The 26,066-nt window shown below is 44.3% G+C and overlaps 1 protein-coding gene across 8 annotated transcripts in view; it reads left to right on the top strand.

Annotated features, from left to right (window-relative positions):
• Nucleotides 1-26,066, top strand: part of COBLL1 (cordon-bleu WH2 repeat protein like 1) — a 219,976-nt gene that overhangs the window by 97,593 nt on the left and 96,317 nt on the right. Inside the window, exon 1 of one of the 8 annotated variants that reach the window (XM_040357846.1) lies at nucleotides 22,870-23,026. The exons of the other annotated variants lie outside the window; for them this stretch is intronic. Within the exon in view, the coding sequence (XP_040213780.1) occupies nucleotides 23,001-23,026 (26 nt within the window). The 5' untranslated portion in view covers nucleotides 22,870-23,000. Of the gene's footprint in view, nucleotides 1-22,869; nucleotides 23,027-26,066 lie in introns of those variants that run through there. 8 annotated transcript variants of the gene reach the window in all.

A 26,066-nucleotide genomic window follows, 5' to 3' on the forward strand; every position in this document is an offset into this window, starting at 1 on the left:
AATAACAACACTCTCGTGCATGTGCCTGGAAGCCCTCGGTTCCAGGGTGGTGCTCTGAAGGTCCAGCATGGTATGCCAGACCTTCAGGCTGGGTTCACACCATTACAAATTGGATGTGGGTTGCCCGCATCCAATTCGCAATAGCAGGAGATTTTGACCGGCTCTCTATGGAGCCGGTTCACATATCTCTGCAGCGGGTCCGGTGCGTTTTGCACAAAAACGATGCTCGTCTTTTGGTCCGTTTCAGATCGAATTCAGCCTAAAATCAGACCTAAAATGGTGAACCAGCACGCATCGGACCCCTGCTGTGAGCCACATGCGGCTCATATGTGAACCAACCCGCAGAGCGCATGCGCAGGTGATGTCATCAGCTGCATTCAGTGTGAATATCTCCTAAATAGTGCAAGTTTAGGAGATATTCATTTTACCTACAAGTTAGCCTTTTTATAGGCTTACCTGTAGGTAAAAATCACAAAGCGGACTTTACTACCTCTAAAGCAGTATTAAACCCAAAAGCAACATTTTTTAAAATGCAGTTTACCAATTCTTGGATGTGGTTGTCCTCTGTGACCTGGCCCTTAGGATTCTCATAAACACAGGAGGACCATCAGATATGAGGACCCCTTTGAGCTTGGAACCTCTGACAGTGGAGCACTCTGATGCCCTGTACACATGACCGGTTTTCCCGTCGGAATAAACTCTCATGCCACTTACACACGACCATTTTTCGTGACGAGAAAAATGCAATTTTTTAAATAGGTCGTGAAAAACGGTCGTGTGTGTGCTCCAGAGCATTTTTCTTGACGAGAAAAATGGCCGTTAAAAATTTAGAACCTGCTCTATTTTTTCTCGTCGTTTTTCTCGTCGTGAAATATGGTGTCAGAACCTGTACTCACCGAGACCGAGATGCTGAGGGCGGCTCACCTTTGCGACCCTGTGCAGACCACTCCCTGGAGTTGGGACAGAGGAGGGACGGCACAAGGAGGCACCGGTGCCGGGAGCTGGTAGGCAGACTTGGTGCAGCTGGCAGAAGCAGGGCAGGTGCAGAAGATTGGAGACAAGCGTTGGTCAGGCAGGAACTGGTAGATAAGTCCGGTAGGGTCCACAGGAAACAAAGGCAAATCCGAGTCACAGGCCGAGGGTCAAGAGCAGGAGAGTTCAGAGGGAGTCCGTGAGAGCAAGCCATGGTCAAGGGGCAGGAGACAACAGCAATCCAGGTAACGTTAGCCAAAGGGTCAGAGGTTCCAGGTGAGAGGAGAGTCGTCAAGAATTCCGGGTCAAAACAGGCAGGTACGGCAACAGGTAAACACATAGGAGCTGAAGACAAGCCAGCAACTTGTTCAGGGGATGAGGCCAGTTTAAATAGGAGAGTCAGTCCTCTGATTGGCCACAGAGCTGTCACGTGCACGCCCGTGCGCGCGTCCACGCACACGGCGCGCAGCTGTACCGCGCATGCCCGGACGTGCGCCAGTGCCCAGTTGCCCCGCGCATGCGCGGGAGCTCAATGGAGCCGGGAATGGAGCCCTGACATATGGTCATGTGTTCGCTTTAACGACGGGTAAAAAACTTGCATGCTCAGAAGCAAGTTATGAGAAGGGAAATGTGCATAATCAAGCCCAAAAGGGTGGCGCCATTCAAATGGAACTTCCCCTTTATAGTGCCATCGTACGTGTTGTATGTCACCGCGCTTTGCTTGAGCATTTTTTTATCACGATCGTATGTATGCAAGGCAGGCTTGAGAGGAATCACGTAGAGAAAAACGTAGTTTTTTTCCATGACATGAAAAACCGAGAAAATTAAGTCCTATGCTTCCGAGCGTGGGTCGAATTGTTCCCGAGCATGCATGGTTTTAAGTCCGTCGAAATTGCATCCAGACGAATGGAAATTCCGAACATATTCTCTATCTAATTCCGTCAAAATTTTTCGACGAAAAAAGTCAGATGAAGCATACACACGGATGGAATATCCGATGAAAAGCTTCCGTCTGAGGCCCCGTACACACCATAGAATCCATCCGCAGATAAATCCCAGCAAATGGGTTTCAGCGGATAGATCCTATGGTGTGTACACGCCAGCGGATCTTTTTCCGCGGATATATCTCCCCTGGGATGGATTCCAGCAGATCGAATATTCGCTGACATGCACAACATATCCATCTGCTGGAATCCATCCCAACGGATGGATCCGCTGGTCTGTACAGACTCACCGGATCCATCCGTCCGAAGGGATCCCCCGCATGCGTCGTAATGATTCGACGCATGCGTGGAATTCCTTATATGACAGCGTCGCGCACGTCGCCGCGTCATAATCGCGGCGACGGCGCGACACGTCATCGCCAGAAGATTTCGGCGCGGATTTCAATGCGATGGTGAGTACACTCCATCGCAGAGAAATCTGCTGAAATCCTCGAGAGGATTTATCCGCGGAAACGGTCCGCTGGACCGTATCCGCGGATAAATTCTCTCGTGTGTATGGGGCCTGACTCTTTCCATCTGAAATTCCACTTGTGTGTACAAGGCGTGAATATGAAAACTTGACTCGGTTGCTGGTTATTCAGATCTACTGCACTTTGCAGGTCATCATTACGCTTTGTTTTTTCCTTATTGGATAAGTATGTTTTTTACATCCAACCTCATAAAGGAATAAATAGAACACTATTTTTTTTGATAGACTAAGAAGTAAACATTTTATGCGCGGTGGGAATGGGACCAGAAGGGATAGAGAGAATATTCCCACGTCAGGTAATGATCAAACAACTTCCAAGCCTTTCTTTCAGCTTGCCTGTAATAAGTCTGTGACAGATTTATGTCAACTTGTAAAAAACAAGATGGTTTCCATTGATCCCAGCAACCTCTTTTCTTTGATGCTCTCCTCTCGTATTGTGTCTGCTCTCTAACTGGCTTTAGAAACTGCTGCTGGTGATAAACTGTTTCAAGGAAAGGAGGTCAGAAATGTTTGCACTGCTATACAGTTTTACAGCCAACTCATCGAAAGATACTCTCACATAGTCTTCTTATCAAATGTTAGACACCACTTAAATGTCTCTTCATGCAGAACATTCTTCACTGTGCTTCTGCATAGCTGAAATTCTATGAAATAAAGGGGAGCACAACAGAGAAATGGTTATGCAATGGTTTGCCTTTAGTAAACCTGGCAGGAGATGATTACATGAGCTGCCATGGCGGAATTCCTTTGTAGAGGCTTTTGTTACTAGGACAAGGGAGCACACTGTAAAGGCCCGTACATGCGATCGGATATTCCGTCAAACAATTGTCCGACGGACGTGTTTTGTCAGATAATCTGACCGTCTATATCAGGGGTCCTCAAACTTTTTAAGCAGGGGGCCGGTTCACTGTCCCTCAGAACGCTAGATTCAGAGCATGCATAGAATTTTGTGCATCAGAATTGTCTACACACGCTCGGAATTTATGAGAACGGATTTTATTGTCGGAAAATTTGAGAACCAGTTCTCAAATTTTTGTTTTCTTGGAAATTCCAACAGCAATGATGGAACCTACACACGGTCGGAATTTCCGACAACAAGCTCCCATCGAACATTTGTTGTCGGATAATCCGATCGCGTGTACGCGGCAATGGACTAGTCAGTTAGTTTATATTTTTCTCTAAATACAAATGGCACCCTGAGATTTTTCTACCCTGTTCCAACCTAAAGTAGCCTACATGCATCAGACTGCAGCTGGCAGTTTTAAAAAAACAGAAGATCATCCGTCGATAATCTCATCGCGTGTACCAGGCATTGGGGGGGAAACTAATAATGATTGTCTGCAAAAGTCAATTTCTCCAGTCATTTCTCCTCCCAAGAAGGCTTGATTGGAGGATATCTGCTCAATGGGGTTTTCAGACATCTGCATGTAAATGGCCACATTGAATAAAAGTTCATGTCAGCACGAAATTAAAGTCATACTCCCTATACCATAAAGTATGGTAGATCTGTGCACAGACAGACATAGTGGGCCAGATTCTTAAACGAGATACGACGACGTATCTCCAGATACGCCGTCGTATCTCTAAGTTGCGCGGTCGTATCTATGTGCCCGATTCTTAGAATCAGTTACGCATAGATTTCCCGTAGATCCGACTGGCGTAACTGTGTTACACCGTCGTATCGTAACTGCATATTTACGCTGGCCGCTAGGTGGCGCTTCCGTCGAATTCCGCGTCGAGTATGCAAATTAGCTAGATACGCGAATTCCCGAACGTACGCCCGGCCGACGCAGTAAAGTTACGCCGTTTACGTTAGGCTTTTCCCGGCGTATAGTTACCCCTGCTATATGGTGGCATAAGTGCGGCGTACCAATGTTAAGTATGGTCGTCGTTCCCGCGTCGAAATTTGAAAAAGTTACGTCGTTTGCGTAAGTCGTCCGTGAATGGGGCTGGACATCATTTACGTTCACGTCGAAACCAATGATGTCCTTGCGGTGTACTTTGGAGCAATGCACACTGGGGAATTCCACGGACGGCGCATGCGCCGTTTGGGAAAAACGTCAATCACGTCGGGTCACAGTACATTTACATAAAACACACCCCCTTGATCCAAATTTGAATTAGGCGGGCTTGCGCTGGCCGATTTACAATACGCCGCCGCAACTTACGGAGCAAGTGCTTTGAGAATACAGCACTTGCCCGTCTAAGTTGCGGAGGCGTAACGTAAATCGGATACGTTACGCCACCCGCAAAGATACGCGGTTCTATGTGAATCTAGCCCACAGTCTGTAATACTTTCAGGCACCGGACTGTGTATTGGCTGCTCTTCCATTACAAGGAAAACAGGTGAATGGGATAATTACTTATATTTAGAGATTTAGACAGCTTTTCATGTTAAAACAATATCCTGTTCTTTAATTAGACCGGAGATCTCCTTTAAGCTAGGAAAGAATCTTTCTTAGTGAAGCTACCATTTAACTTCTATTTTAGTAGCGTACATGACATCAACGTGTTATTTCAGATTTCAGGATTGTGGTTAAATCAGGACGTTGTACTGAAAATATTAAGGGGATGAAGGCGCTTCCGGTGGAAGGATTGGATATTCTTGGCGGGACAATTTTTAAGGCATCCTGATTTTGCCTAAACATAAGGCACTTCTATTTAAAAGAAAATACATCCATGTGTTGCTTTTACGTAGAATATGGAGCTTTGCCGACAGGAATTGAGCACAGGTCTGTCCTGATAGAATATATAGAAGGCTTCGTCCCTAGTAGACATGTGCATTTGTTTTCGTCCGAATGCATTTTCGTCCGAATTTCAGGTATTTTCGTTATCGTTTTAACAAACGATAACGAAAGCACAGAAAACGAAAAACGAAAGATCCGACATAAACAAATGCTATATTTTTGTTTTCGTTGCGGACTTGCGGTTAAATGTGCCTATTAGTCCAATATTATTCTACATAAAGAGAAAATATTCGACATAAAAAGAAAAGATTCAACATTATAGAGACATGAAGAAGAGTCGACATAGAGAGAAAAGATTCGACATAGAGAGAAAAGATTCGACAGAGAGAGAAAAGATTCAACATTATAGAGACATGAAGAAGAGTCGACATAGAGAGAAAAGATTCGACATAGAGAGAAAAGATTCGACAGAGAGAGAAAAGATTCAACATTATAGAGACATGAAGAAGAGTCGACATAGAGAGAAAAGATTCGACATAGAGAGAAAAGATTCGACAGAGAGAGAAAAGATTCAACATTATAGAGACATGAAGAAGAGTCGACATAGAGAGAAAAGATTCGACATAGAGAGAAAAGATTCGACAGAGAGAGAAAAGATTTGACAGAGAGAGAAAAGATTCGACATAGAGAGACATTAAGATTCGACATAAAGAGTCAACATTTTTTTTTTTTTTAAAGATTCTGTCGAATCTTCTTTTTTTTTTTTTCTTAGAACATTCGACAGACACCGTAAGCCTTCAATGACAGGTTCGATCTTAATTTGGATTTTCGGACGAATGCATTTTTTTTAATGAAAAACAAAATAAATAAAAACAAATTTCGGGAGTAACTAAATAAATTTATTTTTCGGACGAAAACGAAATTACGAAACAAAATATTTCAGTGTGCACATGTCTAGTCCCTAGTAGATCAGAGCAGGATGAAATAATGCATACCATTTTATACAGACACTGTCTGACTTACTGAACTGATCTGCAGTTTATGGGTTATATTCTTGCCAATTTATTCCGCGAACAGGAGTCTAAAAACAACATAAAGGGGGTTATTTACCAAGACCCCTTTCACACGGGCGCCTCCACTAAGCGGAATCCACTTGCTCAGCGAGGGATCTCTCTGCTGATCCCCACTTTGCTATGCAGAGCAGACATGGACACGGTCCCGCTCTCCTCTATGGGGCCATCAGATGGAAACAGACCACCAGTCCTTTTCCATCTGATGCCATCCAATCTGATCGACTGGACAGATAAGACCACCATCCATCTGTTTTTGGCAGACAGGACCAGATTGGATGGCGGCAGGGTGGATTTGATTTAAATCAAGTCGATTTAAATCACTAGCAAAAAAGCTTGATTTAAATCGACTCTATATAAATCATCATTTTTAAATAGCAACTGTCATCTCTGTCCTGCAGCGTTTCCTCCTCTGACCTGCTGTTGACTCACTGACAGTCCCATTCCCTTTAATGTGATGGCTGGTGATGCGGCAGTGACGAAACAAGGTGAGGGACGAGGCGGCAGCAGGTGAGTGGATGCCCGCTAATAGGCGCTGTCATAATGGATCTGAAATGACATGTGCTCTTTAACCACTTAAGGACTGCCTCCTGCACATATACGTCGGCAGAATGGCAGGGCACAATCACGTACAGGTACGTCGCCTTTAAGAGCCCAGCCGTGGGTCCGAAGCACCGCAGTCGTGGGACACGCGGACCCGATCGCCGCCCGTGTCCCGCGATCGGTCACAGGAGCTGAAGAACGGGGAGAGGTGTGTGTAAACACACCTTCGCCGTTCTTCACAGTGGCACTGTCGTTGATCATCTGATCCCTGATATAGGAAAAGACGATCAATGATGTCACACGTCCAGCCCCGCCCCTCTACAGTTAGAAACACATATGAGGTCACACTTAACCCCTACAGCGCCCCCTAGTGGTTAACTCCTAAACTGCAATTGTAATTTTCACAGTAATCAATGCATTTTTATAGCACTTTTTGCTGTGAAAATGACAATGGTCCCAAAAATGTGTCAAAATTGTCCCATGTGTCCACCATAATGTCGCAGTCACGAAAAAAATCACTGATCCCCACCATTATTAGTAAAAAGAAAATTATTAATAAAAATGCCATAAAACCTTCCCCTATTTTTGTAAACACTATACATTTTGCACAAACCAATTGATTTTTTTTTACCAAAAATAGGTAGAAAAATACGTATCGGCCTAAACTGAGGAAAAAAAAAATGTATATCTTTTTTAAATTGTCGCTCTATTTTTGTTTATAGCGCAAAACTAAAAACCACAGAGGTGATCAAATACCACCAAAATAAAGCTCTATTTGTGGGATAAAAAGGACGCCAATTTTGTTTGGGAGCCACATCACACCACCGCGCAATTGTCAGTTAATGAGACACAGTGCCGAATCACAAAAAAGGGGCAAGGTCCTTAACCTGCATATTGGTCCGGGGCTGAAGTGGTTAAATGTAAGGACTTATTCTTGCTGGTAATTAGAATCTTTAATATTTGCAAACAAAATGAAGGTTTCCTATTTAGAATAATAAGCTGTCAGATTAGTAAAACAGCGATATCAGAACCGATTCATACAGTTTGTAGTGTACATAGATTTTGCAAAACAATGGGATAAAGTAATATTCCTGAACTTTGCTTTTATCTCATGGTTACTGCGAAATTGTGTAAATGCATTAATGCAGTGCATGTTATCTCAGCTTGCAGAGCTTGGATTTATTGAATGAGTTTACCAAAAATGTCAATATTGCAGAATATACAGCCTCATGCTACATAACTAAGCTCAATTTCATGCTGAATAAACTAAATTATTAATGTATCTTAAATAGAGAACTATCTTTAGATTTTTACCCCAAGAGCATATTATTCAAATAAATTTGATACAAAATAAATAAAATTGATTGTTTTGTTTTTAAAAATCATTGATTTTTATCCACCCTGGATGGCGGTTGGTGTCCGCTGACATCCACCGCTCCATAAAAGAGATCGGGGGTCCGGTCACTGACAGGTGGACCTGATCGGACAACCAGTGTGAAAGGGGCACATAGAATCTGGTGCAGCTGCGCATAGTGACTTTTTTATTTTTAACTTTAGCTTGATCAATTCAGTTTTGCCAATAAAACCTAGAAGCTGATCTGTGTGCACCAGTTTAAGTAAGTCCCCTTTCACACATGCAGACCATTTGTTCGTTTTTCATCCATCCGTTGATGGACGAAAAAATGGACATCTGTATCAGACAAAAAACGGATGTAAACTGACAAACGATCAATATTTCATCCGTTTTTACTAGACATGTGCACTGCCAAAAAATTAGTTTTTTTCGTTTATGTTATTTTCATTTTTAGAATTTTTTCGGAAATTCGGGAAATTGAAAAAAAAAAAAAAGTTTTTTAATTTTTGTTTCATTCGTTTTTAAAAAAAAATCGTAAATTCGGGAAAATCGAAAAATATTTTTTTTCCGTTTTATTCGTTTTTAATTTTTTTTCGTAAATTCGGGAAATTCGAAAATTCTGAATTTCGTAATTCCGAATTTTCCGATTTCCGAAAAAGCAAAAAACGAATAAAAAAACGGAAAAAACAAAATTTCCGAAGAAAAACGAATGAAATGAAAAAGAAAAAAAAATAATTTTCGGAAATTCGAAAATTCTAAAAATCCTGTATTTTCGAGATCCAAATTTTCATAAATCCGAATTTCCGAAAATGAAAAATTCGAAAATTAGAAAAATAAAAAATGCGAGATTTCGAAAATCCGAAATTTAAAAAAATAGAAAATTCGTGAATTAAAAAAAAAAAAAAATAGAAAATTTGAATATTCGAAATTTCGAAAATGGCAAATTCGAAAATGAAAATTCGAAAAATAAAAAATTAGAATATTCGAAAATAAAAAATGAAAAAATGGAAAATTTGAAAATTGATTAATAAGAAAATTCGGAAATAAAAAAATTGTTAATACGAAAATTCGGACTTAACGAATTCAAATTAAAAAACGAATTAGAAACTAAACAAATTGCACATGTCTAGTTTTTACAATGGTAGTTAATGTAAAAAAAACTGATGAGAAACTGATGAATACTCCATCCGTTTTGATGTGACTGAACTGATGAAATGAACGATCCGCATGTGTGAAAGGGGCCTAAATCTCTCCCAGAATCGTGTTCATAGAGAAGAGCTGCTGAGGAACCCTATTCTAGCACAACAGTCATCCACAGATAGGAATACTTATTTCTTTTTCTGCATAGCATCAGTTATCGGACAATCTTGTTCTGCCCGTATGATGAACAGCCTTCTGAGATTAGCATCTCCTTTCTAACTACAAAAGCTGATTTAAATGTTTAGATACATAATAAAACACATCCTGGTAATTGCAACAGAAAGATCAACTGATTTACAGCAATCACAATAACTGCTTGTCCTAGAGATTGTTGATGATCTTGCTGTAGACTGAGAGCCGGTTCACACTGGGCGACTCGTCAGGCGTCCCACTCTATGCAATGGAACCGTTCTAATAGGAGCGACCGACTTAGGAAAAGGTTCTTGCACGACTTCGGGGGCGGCTCGGGGCGATTTGCATTGACTTCTATACAGAAGACATTTTGCTAATCGCCTCTGAAGTCGTGCCGCCCCAGTGTGAACCGGCTCTTAGAATCAAGAATATATATAACAGGCATTTATACTTTGTACCATAAAAAAACAAAATGTATATATATATATATGGTGGAACCTTGGTTAATGAGTAATGCGGTTAACGAGCGTTTTGAAAGACAAGCAACTTTTTTTTTAAATCCTGACTCGGTTTGCGAGTGTCTCGCAAAACGAGCAGAATTCAAGCTAATAGGTTGTGCAGTACCGCATTTGGCCAGAGGTGCGGGGGCGCCGGTGACACTCGGAACGGATCGGAGCCTTTTGTAAATACTCGGAAATACTCAGAAACACTCTGAAATACTCTGTTCCCGAGGGTTTCCGAGTTCAGCCAAGCTGTCCCTGAGTATTTCCGAGGCTCTCCGGCGCCCCCCCCCCCCACATGCAGTGTTGCAAGCAATAGAAGTTAATGCGGAACAAATTTTCTTTGTTTCCATTGACTTCTATGGGGAAACTCGCTTTGATATGCGAGTGCTTTGGATTACAAGCATTCTCCTGGAACGGGTTATGCTCGTAATCCAAGGTTTCTCTCTCTCTCTCTCTCTCTCTCTCTCACACTTTTGCCGCATGTCTACATGATTTGAGGATTGAAGTAAAATCATTTGCAATTGGAGTATATGTCCCTTTGTCGTTTCTATTGAAATTGGTAGAAGACTGGGAGCCCACCTCGAAAATTTTCTACATCACGTGAAAATTCGAGACACACACCTGAAGTTTTGTGTATGTGTATATATATATATATATATACATATACACATACACACACACATATTTTTTCTTTTTTTATAGAAGTCTATACAGAAGACCCAAATCAGGGACAATGGAGAAGGAAACAGGGACAAACGGTCCCTCCTATCTTGTTCACTGGGTTATCCTCTATAAACATATGCAATTGTCTGAATTTCTCACTTCCTGTTCTTCCTCAGTAAGCTGTTCACTAAGCTGTTCTGACTGACTTTCCACTGCTCGGATGATGATGGAAAGCTTACTGAGGAGAAACAGGAAGTAAGAAATTCAAACAAAGAAAAAAAACATTTAGAAGGGAAATCGAAGGAAAAGGTAAGTGAACCAACAATGCACTAGCTTAACCCCTTCCTTACCGGCGCATTGTAAAATGACGCCGGCAGGAACCCTCCCTCGATCCGGGTGGACGTCATATGACGTCCTTTGTTCCCGGCGATCTAGGGCGCGCGCGGCACCGCTCGGGCACCCGCGATTGCCGGTGATCACGGCAGGAGTGTGGATCTGTGTGTGTAAACACACAGATCCACCTTCTGTCAGAGGTGAGGAGACCAATGCTGTGTTCCCAGTACAGAGGAAGACACATCAGTCTCCTCCCCTTGTGAGTCCCCTCCCCCCTACAGTTAGAACACACTTTAGGGAACATTTTAACCCCTTCAGCGCCCCCTAGTGTTAACCCCTTCCCTGCCAGTCACATTTACACAGTAATTCGTGCATATTTATAGCACTAATTGCTGTATAATTGTGAATGGTCCCAAAAACGTGTCAAAAGTGTCCGATGTGTTCGCCGCAATGTCACGGTCACAATAAAAAAAAAAAAAAACGCAGATCGCGCCAACACTAGTAAAAACATTTATAAAATAAAAATGCCATAAATCTATCACCTATTTTGTAGACGCTAGAACTACAAACCAATCAATATACGATTATTGCGATTTTTTTTTTACCAAAAATATGTAGAAGAATACGTATCGGCCTAAACTGAGGAAAATTTTTTTTTTTTTTTTTTTTTTAAATTGTGATATTTATTAAATAAAAAATATTGTGTTTTTTTTTAAAAATTGTCGCTCTTCTTTTGTTTATAGCGCAAAAAATAAAAACCGCAGAGATGATCAAATACCACCAAACGAAAGCTCTATTTGTGGGGGGGGGAAACATAAAGATTTAGTTTGGGTACAGTGTTGCATGACCACGCAATTGTCATTCAAAGTACAACAGCGCTGAAAACTAAAAATTGGTCTGGACAGGAAGGGGGTGAAAATGCCCTGTATGGAAGGGGTTAAAGGAACCAATTTAGAAAATAAAAGACAAACCCTTACAATCCCTTTAAGGGCTCTTTCACACTAGCGGACCGTTCGTCCGCTCATTACAAGTCCGTTAAAGGACTTGTAATGAATCCCTATGGGAATGCGTCCGTTAGCGGATGGAGCATCCGCTAGCGTCCGCGTCAGTCGGGATCCGCTTTTCCGAACGGAAGAAACCCCATTTTTCTTCCGTTCGGCGGAACGGACCGGATGCAGACAGACAGACGGTCCGTCTGCATCCGGTCCCCCATAGGGGACCGCCCATAGGGAACCGCCCTATCCGCCGACAGCTCAGCGGGGATCCCTGCTGAGCTTTGGCGGACACACGGAGCGGACCCAGAAACGGTCCGCTCCGTGTGAAAGAGCCCTTAAGGAGAAGTATGGTCAAAGCTCTATTGGCCATACTTCTCCTGTGTGTCACAAGAGGCCACTAAGTTCTGTGCTCCTGTGACCCAAACATCACACAGCTGGTCCCAGGCTCTACAGGGATCCCGCCGATAATGTTGGAATCCGCCCCTATGCCTGAGGGGCAGCTGGCTCAGCCTCTTAGCACACGCCAACAGCCTGAGCCAGCCGCTCCTGTGCCCTCTGTAGTCTGGCACCCCCAGTGAGCGCTGAAGGGGCTGAGCAGGGAGCCGGTGACTGACACTCACTGCTTTGTGCTCAGAGCAGACCTGAGTGATCAGTGGTCTTTGATCGCTCAGTTCTTGGTGTAGAGCCAGTGGGGGACAGATCGATGTTGCAGCCACTTAGGTGAGTATGATTTTTTTTTTCTTTAAACCCGCACTTCTCTTTCAATGAACTATGACGGGACAGGCGGTACCTCCAACTGAGGGACAGTTGGGAGCCGTGGAGAGGCCAAATAAATACGAAAGCATTATCGTTTTTGCATTTGACATCTGCAAGTGTGTAGCATTATGTACAGCAGGATAAGATCACCTATGATCCTCACAGCGCGCACTATACTCCAGGCTCGCTTCGTCTGGACTCAGTTCAGCTTTGTGGGTTTACCTGCTGCTGCAGGATAGGGAAGTTCAGCTGAGGCTGAACCAGAATTAATATTCCAGCTTGTATGGAGTCAGTAAGCTGGTTTGTTCAGGGCTCTGTCTCTTCTACCAGGTTATGTGTTTTATATGTTTTGTATGCCATTTGCAACTTGTACTCTTTAGCAATTGATATATAATATGTTGGTGAATAGTAATAACAACAATTATTATAATACATGGCCTCAAAGCCCAATTCCTGCCCATAATGTATTTTGATTAGCATTAGAAAGGGTTATAACCCTAATCAGGGGAAATTTCATTAAAGGGGATGTAAAGGTTTGTTTTTTATTTTCTAAATGGGTTCCTTTAACCACTTCCATACCAGGCACTTACGCACCTTCCTGCCCAAGCCAATTTTCAGCTTTCAGCGCTGTCGCATTTTGAATGACAATTGCGCGATCGTGCTACACTGTACCCAAATGAAATTTTTATCATTTTGTTCCCACAAATAGAGCTTTCTTTTGGTGGTATTTGATCACCTCTACAATTTTTATTTTTTGCGCAACAACTAAAAAAAGACCGAAATGTTTGAAAAAAATTAAGTTTTTTTATTTTTTCTGTTAATTTTTTTGTAAAAAAGTACGTTTTCTTCAATTATGGGCACTGATATGGCGGCACTGATGGGCACCAATGAGGCGGCACTGATGGGCAACGATAGGCGGCACTGATGGGCACTCATGGGCACTCATGGGTGGCAATGATGGGTACTTATGGGTGGCACAGATGGGCACTGATAGGTGGGCACTGGGCATAGATGGGCACTAAGAGGTGGCACTGATGGACACTGAGGGGTGGCACTGATGGCATTGCTGGGCATCATTTCAGTCAGTGCCCATGTTGCCAGTCAGTGCCCATTTGTGTTCAATTTTTTAATTATTTTTTGTGCCCATTTTTGCTCTATTGAGCACCGGGGGGCACTCCCTGGTGGTCCAGTGTTGGCATCCGAAGGGGGGGCTGCGCTGATAAACAATTAGCGCAAACCCCCCCCGTCAGGAGAGCCGCCGATCAGCTCTCCTCTACTCACGTCTGTCAGACGCGAGTGAGAAAGAGCCGATCAACGGCTCTTCCTGTTTACATCATGATCAGCCGTAATTGGACACAGCTGATCACGTGGTAAAGAGTCTCCGCCGGAGGCTCTTTACCGAGATCGGAGATGCAGGGTGTCAGACTGACACCCCGCATCACCGATCGCCGCGCTGCACGCCCCCACGGGCGCGCGCCGGCATGTAATCCTGCAGGACGTCAATAGACGTCCAGGCAGGATTTCACAACCTCTTCCCGGACGTTAATTGACTATTGACCGAGCGGGAAGTGGTTAAGCTAGTGCATTGTTGGTTCACTTACCTTTTCCTTCAATTTCCCTTCTAAATGTTTTTTTTTCTTTGTCTGAATTTCTCACTTCCTGTTCCTCCTCAGTAAGCTGTTCTGGCTGACTAACCCCCAGCCAGATGATGGTGGAAAGCTTACTGAGGAGAAACAGGAAGTGAGAAATTTAGACAAAGAAAAAACACATTTAGAAGGGAAACCTATTTAGAAAATAAAAAATGAACCTTTACAACCCTTTTAATGTAGCCTTACCTGAAGGTGCAAGTAGTATCAGAGGTTTTACAACCACTTTAATCCGGAGCACTTATGCCGCGTACACACGATCATTTTTCAGGTTGTAAAAAACAATGTTTTTCAGGCTCTAGAAAAAAACAAAGTTTTTCAAGTGAGAAACTTATATAGCGCAACACATTAATTATAGCGCAATCATTAAAACGGCCTTGCCTACACACGATCGTGAAAAAAAAATGCTCTAGCAAAGCGCGATGACGTACAACGGCACTATAAAAGGGAAGTTCCATTCGGATGACGTCACCCTTTAGCCGATTTTGTGTTAGTAAAAGACGATTTGCGCTTCTCTGTCTGTTACAGCGTGATGAATGTGCTTACTACATTACAAACGGTAGTTTTACGCTCCCGTCTCATAACTTGCTTCTGAGCATGCGCAGATTTTTCACGTCGTTAAAGCCTACACATGACCATTTTTTACAACCCGAAAAACGACAACGTTAAAAACGTCGTGAAAAAAATAGAGCATGTTCGAAAAAAAATTAGCCCATTTTTTTTAGAACCCGACAAATGCTCTGAAGCCCACACACGATTGTTTTTAATGAGGTTTAAAAAAAAACGTAATTTTTTAGAACCCGAAAAACGGTCGTGTGTACGCGGCATAAGTGTAATTTCTGTCTGCTTCCCTGTTCATCTGCGATCAGCAGGAGTCACTTTTGACAAGTTTTCCTGACACCAAGAGCTTAAAGCGGATGTCCGCTGAAAAAAAAATATTAAAAGCCAGCAGCTACAAATACTGCAGCTGCTGACTTTTAATATTAGGACACTTACCTGTCCTGGAGTCCAGCGCCGTCCGCAACAGAGGACGAGCCATCGTTCGTCACTCTGCTGCCCCCCCGCCATCCTCGGTGAGGGAACCAGGAAGTAAAGCGCTCCGGCTTCACTGCCCGGTTCCCTACGGCACATGCGCGAGTTGCGCTACGCCTGCCGATTGGCTCCCGCTGTGTACTGGGGGACAGAACACAACAGGGGGGGGGAGGTGACGTCATGCCCGCAGTCTGCCCGAGACTGTGTGGCCGGAAGTGGGTGCAAATACCTCTCTTTAGACAGGTATCTGCACCCCCTCCCCCCTGAAAGGTGTCAAAAGTGACACCGGAGGGGGGAGGCTTCCGATCAGCGGGAGTTCCACTTTAGGATGGAGCTCCGCTTTAAAAGGTGACAGGGGAGGAGCTCCAGATTATTGACAGCCTCAGCTCTGTTCCTGTGTGCTGTGTGAAGGAGGGCGTGTCCCTTCCCTCCAATGAGCTCTCAGAGCTCTTTTTACTGAGCTCTGCAATGTGTAATTTCAGCTCCCATTCCTCTATTTTCTGACAGCTCAGATTAGCTTTATAAATGGTGGACATTGAATGGCTGTAGAGAAGAGAATGCTACAGATAAACCGGTATAAATTATGTAGGAGGATTCGCTTCAGCTCTGTGTATCACCCGAGGCCAGTCACATCACTAGGTATATGTAAGGGTTTATAACTACTTTAAGGGAGATTACTGGTCAAAACAAAAATCACTTTCTGTACTTTCTAATGAAAGAGGTGCTTTGATCTTTAATATGACCACAGTATAATATTGTCTTTGTTTCTGTGACGGGTCTTTCTTATATATATATATATATATATATATATATATATATATATATATATATATATATATATATTTTTTTTTTTTTATTCCACAAGTACCTTACCGCAGATTTCTGACTTCCTCTCATTACACTGCAGTATATGTAAAAATGATATTATATTCACAATAGTATCTGTAAAGAGGCAATGATGTAGCGCATTTGTTCTCAACCTTCTAGCGTCGTGACCCCTTGATAAAATTTCCCAAAATGTGGGGACCCCTAACAGTAAAATTATTATTATTCCTTTTAATGGCAACTATAATCGACAGGTAAGGTCACTGACTGTGTCTCCAGCTTCACTGTGTTTCCGACTTTGTGGTGTATCGTAGCAGTGACACCTATGCCGAAATCAGAAGATAGGGTCTCCTCCAGCCCCTCCCATTTCACATTCTTCACCAGTCAGCTGACCTCTAGTCTTTGCCCCCCCAGCCATGCCGTGAACTGAATGGGCACCTGCGAAAAAGGCTGAGTGGGCGGCTTCGGGCTCCAGGGACAGCCCTGCTGGGTGGCTCCAAAAAGGCTGGGAGAGTGATGCGGGCTTCAGGAACAGCCCAGGATTTGGTGACCCCTGGCAAATCATCATTTGACCCCCGAGGGGTCCCGACCCCCAGGTTGAGAACCACTGATGTAGCGTATATGAGGCCATATAGGTCTCAATGGAGGCACCGGGATCTGAAGGTAGCTAGGGGCCCAATCAGTATTTCTGGGGGAGAATAACAGCAGAACATTGTGCCGCTCATACTGCAGGGTGGGGGGCAGATAGACAACAAAGGGGGCAGTACTGGGTCTGTAAGGTGGGGGGCTAATCTCCAGCCCTGTGGACCTCCATACACCCCTGCTGTCACTCAATGCCGTCTTGTACAGTAAAAACATTGGACCACACAGTGACTGGTTTCCAATGCCATACACCCCCATCTGATCGCTATACCTGGAAATGACTTTATTCATTAGCACCACCCACCTTTTTTTATTGCCCGTTCTTAGCGAGACACTCCTGTTTCCTTGACAGTGTAATTGGCTTCACGCTCATAAAAAAAAAGTACTTATGTTAAAAATGTTATTAATGTGACGGTACGTCAGACTCACTGAGATTATTATGTAGCCATCACAGGTACGGATTTTTAATCACAAGCAACTCTTAACTGTTCTGCATAACCTAAAACGGGCAGCACAGGGAAGGAGAAGACATAGGACATTTTTATAAAGATATTTTATTGATTTATTTCATGCTTTAAAAGGAACAGGATTTTTTTAAGGGTTACAACCACTTTAAAGTGGAGTTCCACCCATTTTTTTTATGTTTGTCTGTGCTGCATGCTCTAATCTCATAGTGTTCAGAATGGACAATTTTTATTTAATTTGTTGCTTGTAAATACCTTTATTTTGTAGTCCTTCATTACTTCCTCCTCCTTATTTGCCTAGGCTATTTGCAAGGGTTTCTGGGATAGGCATCATGTTTCCCAGTAGTCCTTGCAAACCTGACTGAAACCTATTACATTGCTTGTGCACTGAGCATGTGCGAGATATGCAAAGCTGAAATCCAGGAAGTCATACAGTCTGGCTTCATGATGCCCACACTTAAGATGGCCACGGTCTATTTCTAGATTATAAACTATCTAAATGATGTAACAACCTAACAAAACGGACCTTAGTTTACAGACTAACTTTACTAGAATACATTAAGCTTGTGTATTACAGGTGTATTTATATTTAAAAAGTGAAATTGTGGGTGGAACTCCGCTTTAAGACTGTCAGCCAGACAGACTTGAGACTTATTGCACACTTTATGCGTATACCATATTAATACAGTAAATAAATAAGCCCTGCCCCGAAAATAAGCCCTAGTGTGTTTTTTGTAGCCAAAATTAATATAAGACCCGGTCTTTTTTTCAGGGAAACACGGTAGGTTGATTGGCTCCTATCTAAATAGTCCCTAATATGTGTATGAATGTGAGTTAGGGGGCCTTAGATTGTTAGCTGCTTGAGGCAGAGACTGATGTGAATGTACAATAGATACTGTATATGTAAAGCACTGCGTAAATTGATAGTGATATATAAGTACATAAAATAAATGAATCTCAATTTTACTCTGATGGTAAACATGACCTTTGCAGCATATATACAGTGGGTATAGAAATAGAAAATAATCACCACACCCCCCCCCCCCCCTTTAAAATAATCACATTTTGACTAAAATGAAGACAGACACAGTTTTTGTTTTATCCAACTGTATTTATTAAGTGCAACTTACAATGTGAAAAATATAAGTGAAAGATATATCATCAACATGACAGAAAAAAATATAAAAAAATATTAAAAAAACTCAATCACTGAGTTGGAAAAAGGATCACCCCCTTTTATCAGTATTTTGTTGAACCACATTTTTCTTTAATTACAGTACAGCCCCTCTATTAGAGCCTGGCATAGCACACTAAGTACTTTTCAAAAACAAGCATTCTAAATACCGAATTTGAGCTGTCTTCAGGCCAGTCACATAACTCCCGGCCGATTTACAGCTCCGATGGATGTCTTCTGCGGGAGGGGCCGAGATCTCCTTCTGATGTCAGCCGGGGAATCCCCTCTGCAGAAGCTCTGTCTCAGCTGTAAAGCGGCCGCGAGTCACGTGACCGGCCTGAAGACAGCTCAAATTCGGTATTTAGAACGCTCGTTTTTGAAAACTACTTGCATAGCGTGCTATGCCAGCCTCTCATAGAGGGGCTGGCAGTGAAAATTTTAGGTCTTTATTTTACAATAATAGCAGCGGGCCGGGCCTGAGGCAAACATAGAGAGGGAGATGACAGGCAGGAAGAAGGGGGGAGAGAGAGGAGAGCAGAGGGGACATATATGTATGATGCCGGGACATACTCTGACCACGGTGGTCAGGGCTCAGCACCCCTGATTTTTGTGGTCAGCGCAGAGAGGGGATACAGGAAGTGTCAGGTTCAGGGAGGTTTTTCTTTTAGGCCCCGTACACACGACCGAACATGTCTGCTGAAACTGGTCCGTGGACCAGTTTCAGCAGACATGTTTGGTCGTGTGTACGGCCAACCGGACAGGTTTCCAGCGGACATTTGTCCAGCCGACCGTTTTCCAGCGGACAAATGTTTCTTAGCATGCTAAGAAACATGTCCGCTGGAAGCCTGTCCGTCGGACATGTTCGGTCATCTGTATAGACTCACCGTACACGTATCCCTCGCATGCGTCAAAGTGATTCGACGCATGCGTGGAAGCATTGACCTTCCAGGGCCGCGCACGTCGCCGCCTAATCGTCGCGGCGACGGCGCGGCCACGTCACCGCGTATCGTGTACGCGCGGATTTCTGTCTAATGGTGTGTACAACCATCAGACAGAAATCTCCGGGCGGACATGTCCGCTGAAAACGGTCCGGGGGGGGGGGGGGGGGCAGATTGCACAGGACAAGCACTGTGCTGTGTAATCTGCTTTAAGGGACCAGGATCTGTATATATTTTTTGTGAGTTAACAAACACTTTAACGACACCCTAAAAACGGTTTGCAAAATGCAGTGCGATTGGCAGAATCCCACGGCATAGGTGTGAACACCCATGCATGCACCTTTTTCGTGCGGGTGCCGTGTTATTTGAGCCATACAAAGAGAATGGGCTCAAATTGCGCTGCAAAGAATCACATGTGATTCTCTGCAAATCCTCTCAAAATCACATGCAATTCCCTGCACCTCTCCAGTAAGGATGAGCTCCGGCGTGTTCGCAAAGCCCACGTGCAGAGCCCGCCAGGAATTCGGCACTGCGCTGCACTAATCACAGGCAGTGAGACATTGTCCCGATGTGCGGCCGCAGAGATTGGGAAATGTGATTGGCGCAGCGCTGTGCCGACTTCCTGGCAGGCTCTGCACGTGGGCTTTGCGAGCACGCCGGAGCTCATCCTTACTCACCACTGTGAACCCAGGGTCAACGTGGAATCGGTATAAGGAGAATTCCATCTGGGCTTCTTATAGATTCACCTGCTCTGCAATAAAAGAGTAAATTGCTTTCAGATGTTGGCAGGTTTTATGCAGGATATGAGGCAAACCTATACCATGTAGTAAGAGTTCAGGCTTTTGTCCCAGCTCCAGTTAGGTTTGCCAAAATAAAATAAAAAAATTGAATATATATCATTTCTGTGGTTTCTTAAAAGTGGGTAATGCGAATATCCACGAGTGAGACTGGGTGATTCGTATTTATATGAATTCATAAAATACATTTTATACTACAGATTTATTCTGCAGGACCCTGCAAAGAACATTTATAGCTCCTGTAGGTTATGCATTGTGGTAGAACGCATGATTTAACGAACGTTACCACAATGTAAGTACTGTGTTGCATTACAGAACCATAAATGCTAAAGGACAGCTCAACACACGGCCCCAATGCAGCACAACGCATGGTAATGCGCATACTGTGCGTTGCGGTGCGCAGTGTCTGAAAAACGTCTCTTTCCACTGATGCCTTTTTACCACACTTTTCCAGGGTGACAAAGGTGCTTAAAAATGATTTCTCATTAAATCCTTTGTAACTGTTCACACTGCAGGCGCGCTGCTCTTTGAAAAGTCCTGCATGCTGCATCTTTGGTGCGTAAAAGCGCACAAAAAAAAAAAAAAAAAAAAAAAAAAGACACCCTCCATTGTAAGTCAATGGAATGCATCCTATGGTCATCAGTGTGAAAGGCCCTAATGCTGCATTGTGGTGCATGGGCATCCAATCAAAATGCATGGGCTACCTTAACGCAATGCATTTTAACCACTTAAAGTGGAGGTTCACCCTCAAAAAAAAATTGTGACATCACACGGAGCCGCGCTATCCTACCGACAGAATGCCGGTGTTTTTTTTTTTTTTTCTCAGCACATACCTCTTAATCACGATTTTGACCTCACGGCAATCCCGCGGGAGTGGGCGTTCCCAAGCACTGCCTGTGAGTCACAGGTTGCCGAAAAAACCCGAACGTCGGTGCGGCTCTATATGGCGCCTGCGCACCGACGTTCGGGTTCTGTCGGCAACCTGTGACGCGCAGTATGCGCCGTTCGGAAGCCTGTCAATCACAGGCAGTGCTTGGGAACGCCCACTCCCGCGGGATTGCCGTGAGGTCAAAATCGTGATTAAGAGGTATGTGCTGAGAAAAAAAAACACCGGCATTCTGTCGGTAGGATGGCGCGGCTCCGTGTGATGTCAGACATTTTTTTTAAAGGGTGAACCTCCACTTTAAGGACCCCTTCATGCCGATATACGTCGGCAGAATGGCACGGCTGGGCACATCAACGTACCTGTACGTTGCCCTTTAAGCCCAGCCGCGGGGTCGCCGGCGCGTGCACGCAACCTGGTCCGAAGCTCTGTGACCGCGGCCTATGCATTAATGTGAAAACCTTTTGTGCTGCAGCTTCCCACCTCCCTTGTCTTACCTGAGCCCAATCCAATCCAGCAATGTGCACAAGCGCAGCGACTCCAGCTGTTGTCTCTCTCCTCATTGCACAGATTAATAGCAGTGGGAGCCATTGATTCCTGCTGCTGTCACTCAAATACATTGACATGGGGGCGGGGCAAAGTAACGCTGTCTGTGTCAATGGACATAGCAGCGGGACTCAGGAGTGAGCCTGCACGGGTGCCCCCAGTGAAAGCCACTTTCCCTGGGGGCACCCGCTGAAGAGGAGGGGCCTGGAGCACTGGTGGGGCACCCCAGAAGATGAGGATCGGAGCAGCCAACCTTCTGTGTTCACAGTGCATCAGGCCGGCCCCTCAGTACAGGATCTGGAAGCAAAAGGAGATCACTGGAATAGCAGTGTCTACTCCCATGACTTCCAGCTTCCAGGTATGGTATTACATACATAGTATTAGTTACATTGGTCCAAGCTAGATGTGAAATTATACAATACTTGGAATTCCCTTTTAAAGCTCTTTCTGTAAGAAAACCTATCCCCTCAAAAATATATTGGCATCACTTATGATTCCTTTAGAAAATGCTGGTTGCTTGGCTGCAGGTCCTGGACAGGGAGGGGGGGGGAGCTGCCCCGGGCGCAGGGAAGCAAGGGGGCATAGAATAGACGCAGGGTGGTACACCAATTCTATGGCATGTATTAACAATAGGCGAATCCTTGCCTGGGCACTGGATGACCCTATCCCAGCACTGCTTGGCTGTCATGCTGATCCTTTCTTCAATGATAATAGTAGTAATACATTTACTGACCTAGAAAAGTTATTTTTCTCATTCACATCTGTGGCTGCTGGGGCATTCCCCGCCCCTGTTCCAAATGCTCAACTACCATGCTGCCACTGCGTGCATTAAACACCATAGCGGTTGCAGTGCGTCCCCATTCATTTTACAAAGTGCGACAGAGGGCATAATTCCTGTTGCGTCATGTGTACACCCTCAGCTGTTGCCTTTATAGCTAAGGGTAGAGCGGTTGAGGGGTGGCCAAAATGCGGCTCAACTGTGGCGTTTTACCGCCATCCAAGCCGCTCGTGTAAATGAGCCCCAAGTGATCCACTTCTAAACACTTTTCAGAAGGGTGTTTAGCGTCACTGCTTGTGAGAACGGGGACTGAGTCCAATTTTTTTTTTTATAACTTATTATTTATAAACAGTATTTAAAGTGCCAAAAAATATTAGTTACAACTCACTTCTAATCATCAGCTTGGCAGATATGTAGTTCTGCTGGTGTCTCTCCTCGGCCTACACATGTTTAGGAACTGTGCCAGCAATGCAGGGAATACTAATGATTATCTACTTAATGATAGGGCCCTGATCATGTGACCTGCTGGCCACATGACCACACCTGAGCAGGAAGGGGAGACAATCTAGCTGAGATTGGAAAGTGGGTCTGAAGATGAGTTTTTTTCTGTGCTTTAAAAGGTAGGTGAGACGTCTTAGAAGTAGGCCTGGTTCACACTAATGCGATGCCAGACATTGCATGTGATTCGCACCGCGCTGCTGTGCACATCACATGCGATTTCAGCCATACAAATTGCATGGTGCAGGGCCCCTTTCTTGGTCCGCACTGGAATCAGATCGCATGGGTGTTCACACTGATGCCAACCGATTACTGCACCATTTTACAGTTCGCTCTGCAATCTGCAAACCAATCTTTAGATTGACACCCACAGCAGGTTGCAGATCTCAGTGAACCACTGTGCGATTCAGGTGCGATTCTGGAACCTGCACTGGATACGCAGGGTTCTCGCATCGCACCAGTGAACCAGGCCTCAGTGACAAAACTGAGATCATGGACTGCAGAGAGGATACCTGACTTGGCTTTGCTGCAAGCTGGAATGGATTCCCTAAATTCTCCTGAACATGCTTTTTGTTTGACAAACTTCTGCACCCCCGTGCCTCGGGGATTGGTTCTGTATTTAGATGCATCGGGCCAGATTCTCGTAGATCCGGCGTATCTCTGCGGCGGCGTAACGTATGTCATTTACGTTACACCGCTGCAAGTTTTACAGGCAAGTGCTTTATTCACAAAGCACTTGCCTGTAAAGTTGCGGCGGCATAGCGTAAATCACCCGGCGCAAGCCCGCCTAATTCAAATTAGCCGGGTATGGGGCGTGGAGCATTTAAATTAAGCGCGTTCCCGTGCCGAACGTACTGCGTATGCGCCATCCGGAAAATATCCCTGGGTGCATTGTTCCAAATGACGTCGCAAGGACATCATTGGTTTCGACGTGAACGTAAATGGCGTCCAGCCCCATTCATGGACGACTTACGCAAACAACGTAATTTTATAAATTTCAACGCGGGAACGACGGCCATACTTAACATTGGTTGCCCCTCATATAGCAGGGGCAACTTTACGCCACGCAAACCTAACGTAAACGTCGTAACTTCACTGCGTCGACCGCACGTAAGTTCGGGAATTCGCGTATCTAGCTAATTTGCATACTCGGCGGGGAAAACGACGGAGGCGACACCTAGCGGCAAAAAATAAAATTGCATTTAAGATCCGACAGCGTAAGAGCCTTACGCCTGTCGGATCTAATGGATATCTATGCGTAACTGATTCTAAGAATCTAAATACGACGGCCCAGATTAGGACTTACGACGGCGTACATGGCGTTGCGCCGTCGTAAGCCCTTTGAGAATCTGGGCCATCGTTTTTAGGTAAGTCGTGTTACATGTGATGAAAGATGTAAATAGGTTAAAAACGTTAAAGTAAAACTGCATGAAAAACTTTTATTAAATCCTCTACATAGGACCCGATCCCTTATTCACAGTTCCTGCTCTCTGTAATGGGATGCACAGATCTGTACAATGAACCCAGCAAACATGTTTATGCGAGAGTCATCCCTATGAATGATTGTGATGTTTATTTTCAAGGTTCAATATATAGGATGAGCCGCATTATTGTGCATAGCAACCAGTAAAATGTGTCTCCAATGGGAACATTTAAGGCCCATTTAAAACTATGCGTGTAGAGGTGTGTGTGTTTTTTATTTTTTACCTCTTTGCGTTAGGCCTTATTCAAATGGACGATTGAAAATGCATCATACATGGCCCTTTTGGCCGTTGTCATGTTAACAACAATGGTTGTTAGGCTGTAGACCGCAGAAACTGTCAGGAAGATCCTACATATTTAGCTGTACGTATGTAACGTACTGTGATCATGTGTGGAGCTAGAGAATAACAGGTGCCCCTACTGGTACTCGGAAAGTGGGAGCGGGTGTCGGGCACTAGTTTAGATGCGTGGACATATGTCCCAGTACTTCAGATGTGGATATAGCTGTGTATGGCCTCAGCCAGCGCTGCACCAGCCACGACCCCCTGATATGCGTACAGCGGTCCATCGTGCATGGGCCTTATCAGAGATTGCCACGTTAATAACAATGGTTGCTAGGATGCAAGCGACAAAGTGGCAGGAAGGTTTTGCATTTTTAGCTGTTCGCAAGCTGTGCACACATAGGGGTAGATCCACGTACCTCGGCGCATTAATACGCTGGGCGCAGCGTATCTAAGATACACTACGCCGCCGCAACTTATATATTTTTTTCGAATCCTGAAAGAATTTGCACCGTAAGTTACGGCGGCGTAGTGTATCTTTTGGCAGCGTAATGGCGCGGAATTCAAATGGATGTAATGGGGGGCGTGTTTTATGCTAATACGTCGTGACCCGACGTAAACGTTTTTTTTTTAACTGCGCATGCGCCGTCCGTGGGGGTATCACAGTGCGCATGCTCAAAATTAACCCGGAACAAGCCAATGCTCACGACGGTGACGTCATTCTACACAAATCCCTATTTGGGAACGACTTACGCAAACAACGTAAAAAATTCAAAATTGTACGCGGGAACGACGGCCATACTTAACATTGAGTAGGCCTCATAACAGCAGCTTTAACTATACGCCGGAAAAAGCCGAACGCAAACGACGTAAACAAAATGCGCGGGCCGGTCGTACGTTCGTGGATCACCGTAAATAGCTAATTTGCATACTCGACGCAGAATTCGACGGAAACGCCACCTAGCGGCCGCTGAAAAATTGCTGCTTAGATCCGACGGCGTACTTAGACCTACGCCTGTCGGATCTAGCCGAGATGCCGTCGTATCTTGTTTTGAGGATACGCGCAAAATTTGAAATTACGCGGCGTATCAAGAGATACGCCGGCGTAATTTCTTTGTGGATCTGCCCCATAATGTTTGTGTACCATCTACAGTGGTGTAGCATACATGGGCCATGTTAAGAACAATACTGGTTGCTAGGATGCAGGTGGCAAAAACTGGTGAAAGTAAGGTCGGTGTATCCTTTTACATGCGATCAGTGGTGCGTCATATAGTACATGGGCCTTATTGAAGGTTGCCTTGTTAATAATAATAATAATTGTTGCTAGGGTGCAGGTGGCAGGAAGATCCTGCAAATTTAGCTGTATGCATGTAACGTTTGTGTACCGTTTACATATGTA

Source organism: Rana temporaria, chromosome 6 (genome assembly GCF_905171775.1).
Source record: "Rana temporaria chromosome 6, aRanTem1.1, whole genome shotgun sequence".
In the NCBI taxonomy this organism is placed as follows: Eukaryota; Metazoa; Chordata; class Amphibia; order Anura; family Ranidae; genus Rana; species Rana temporaria.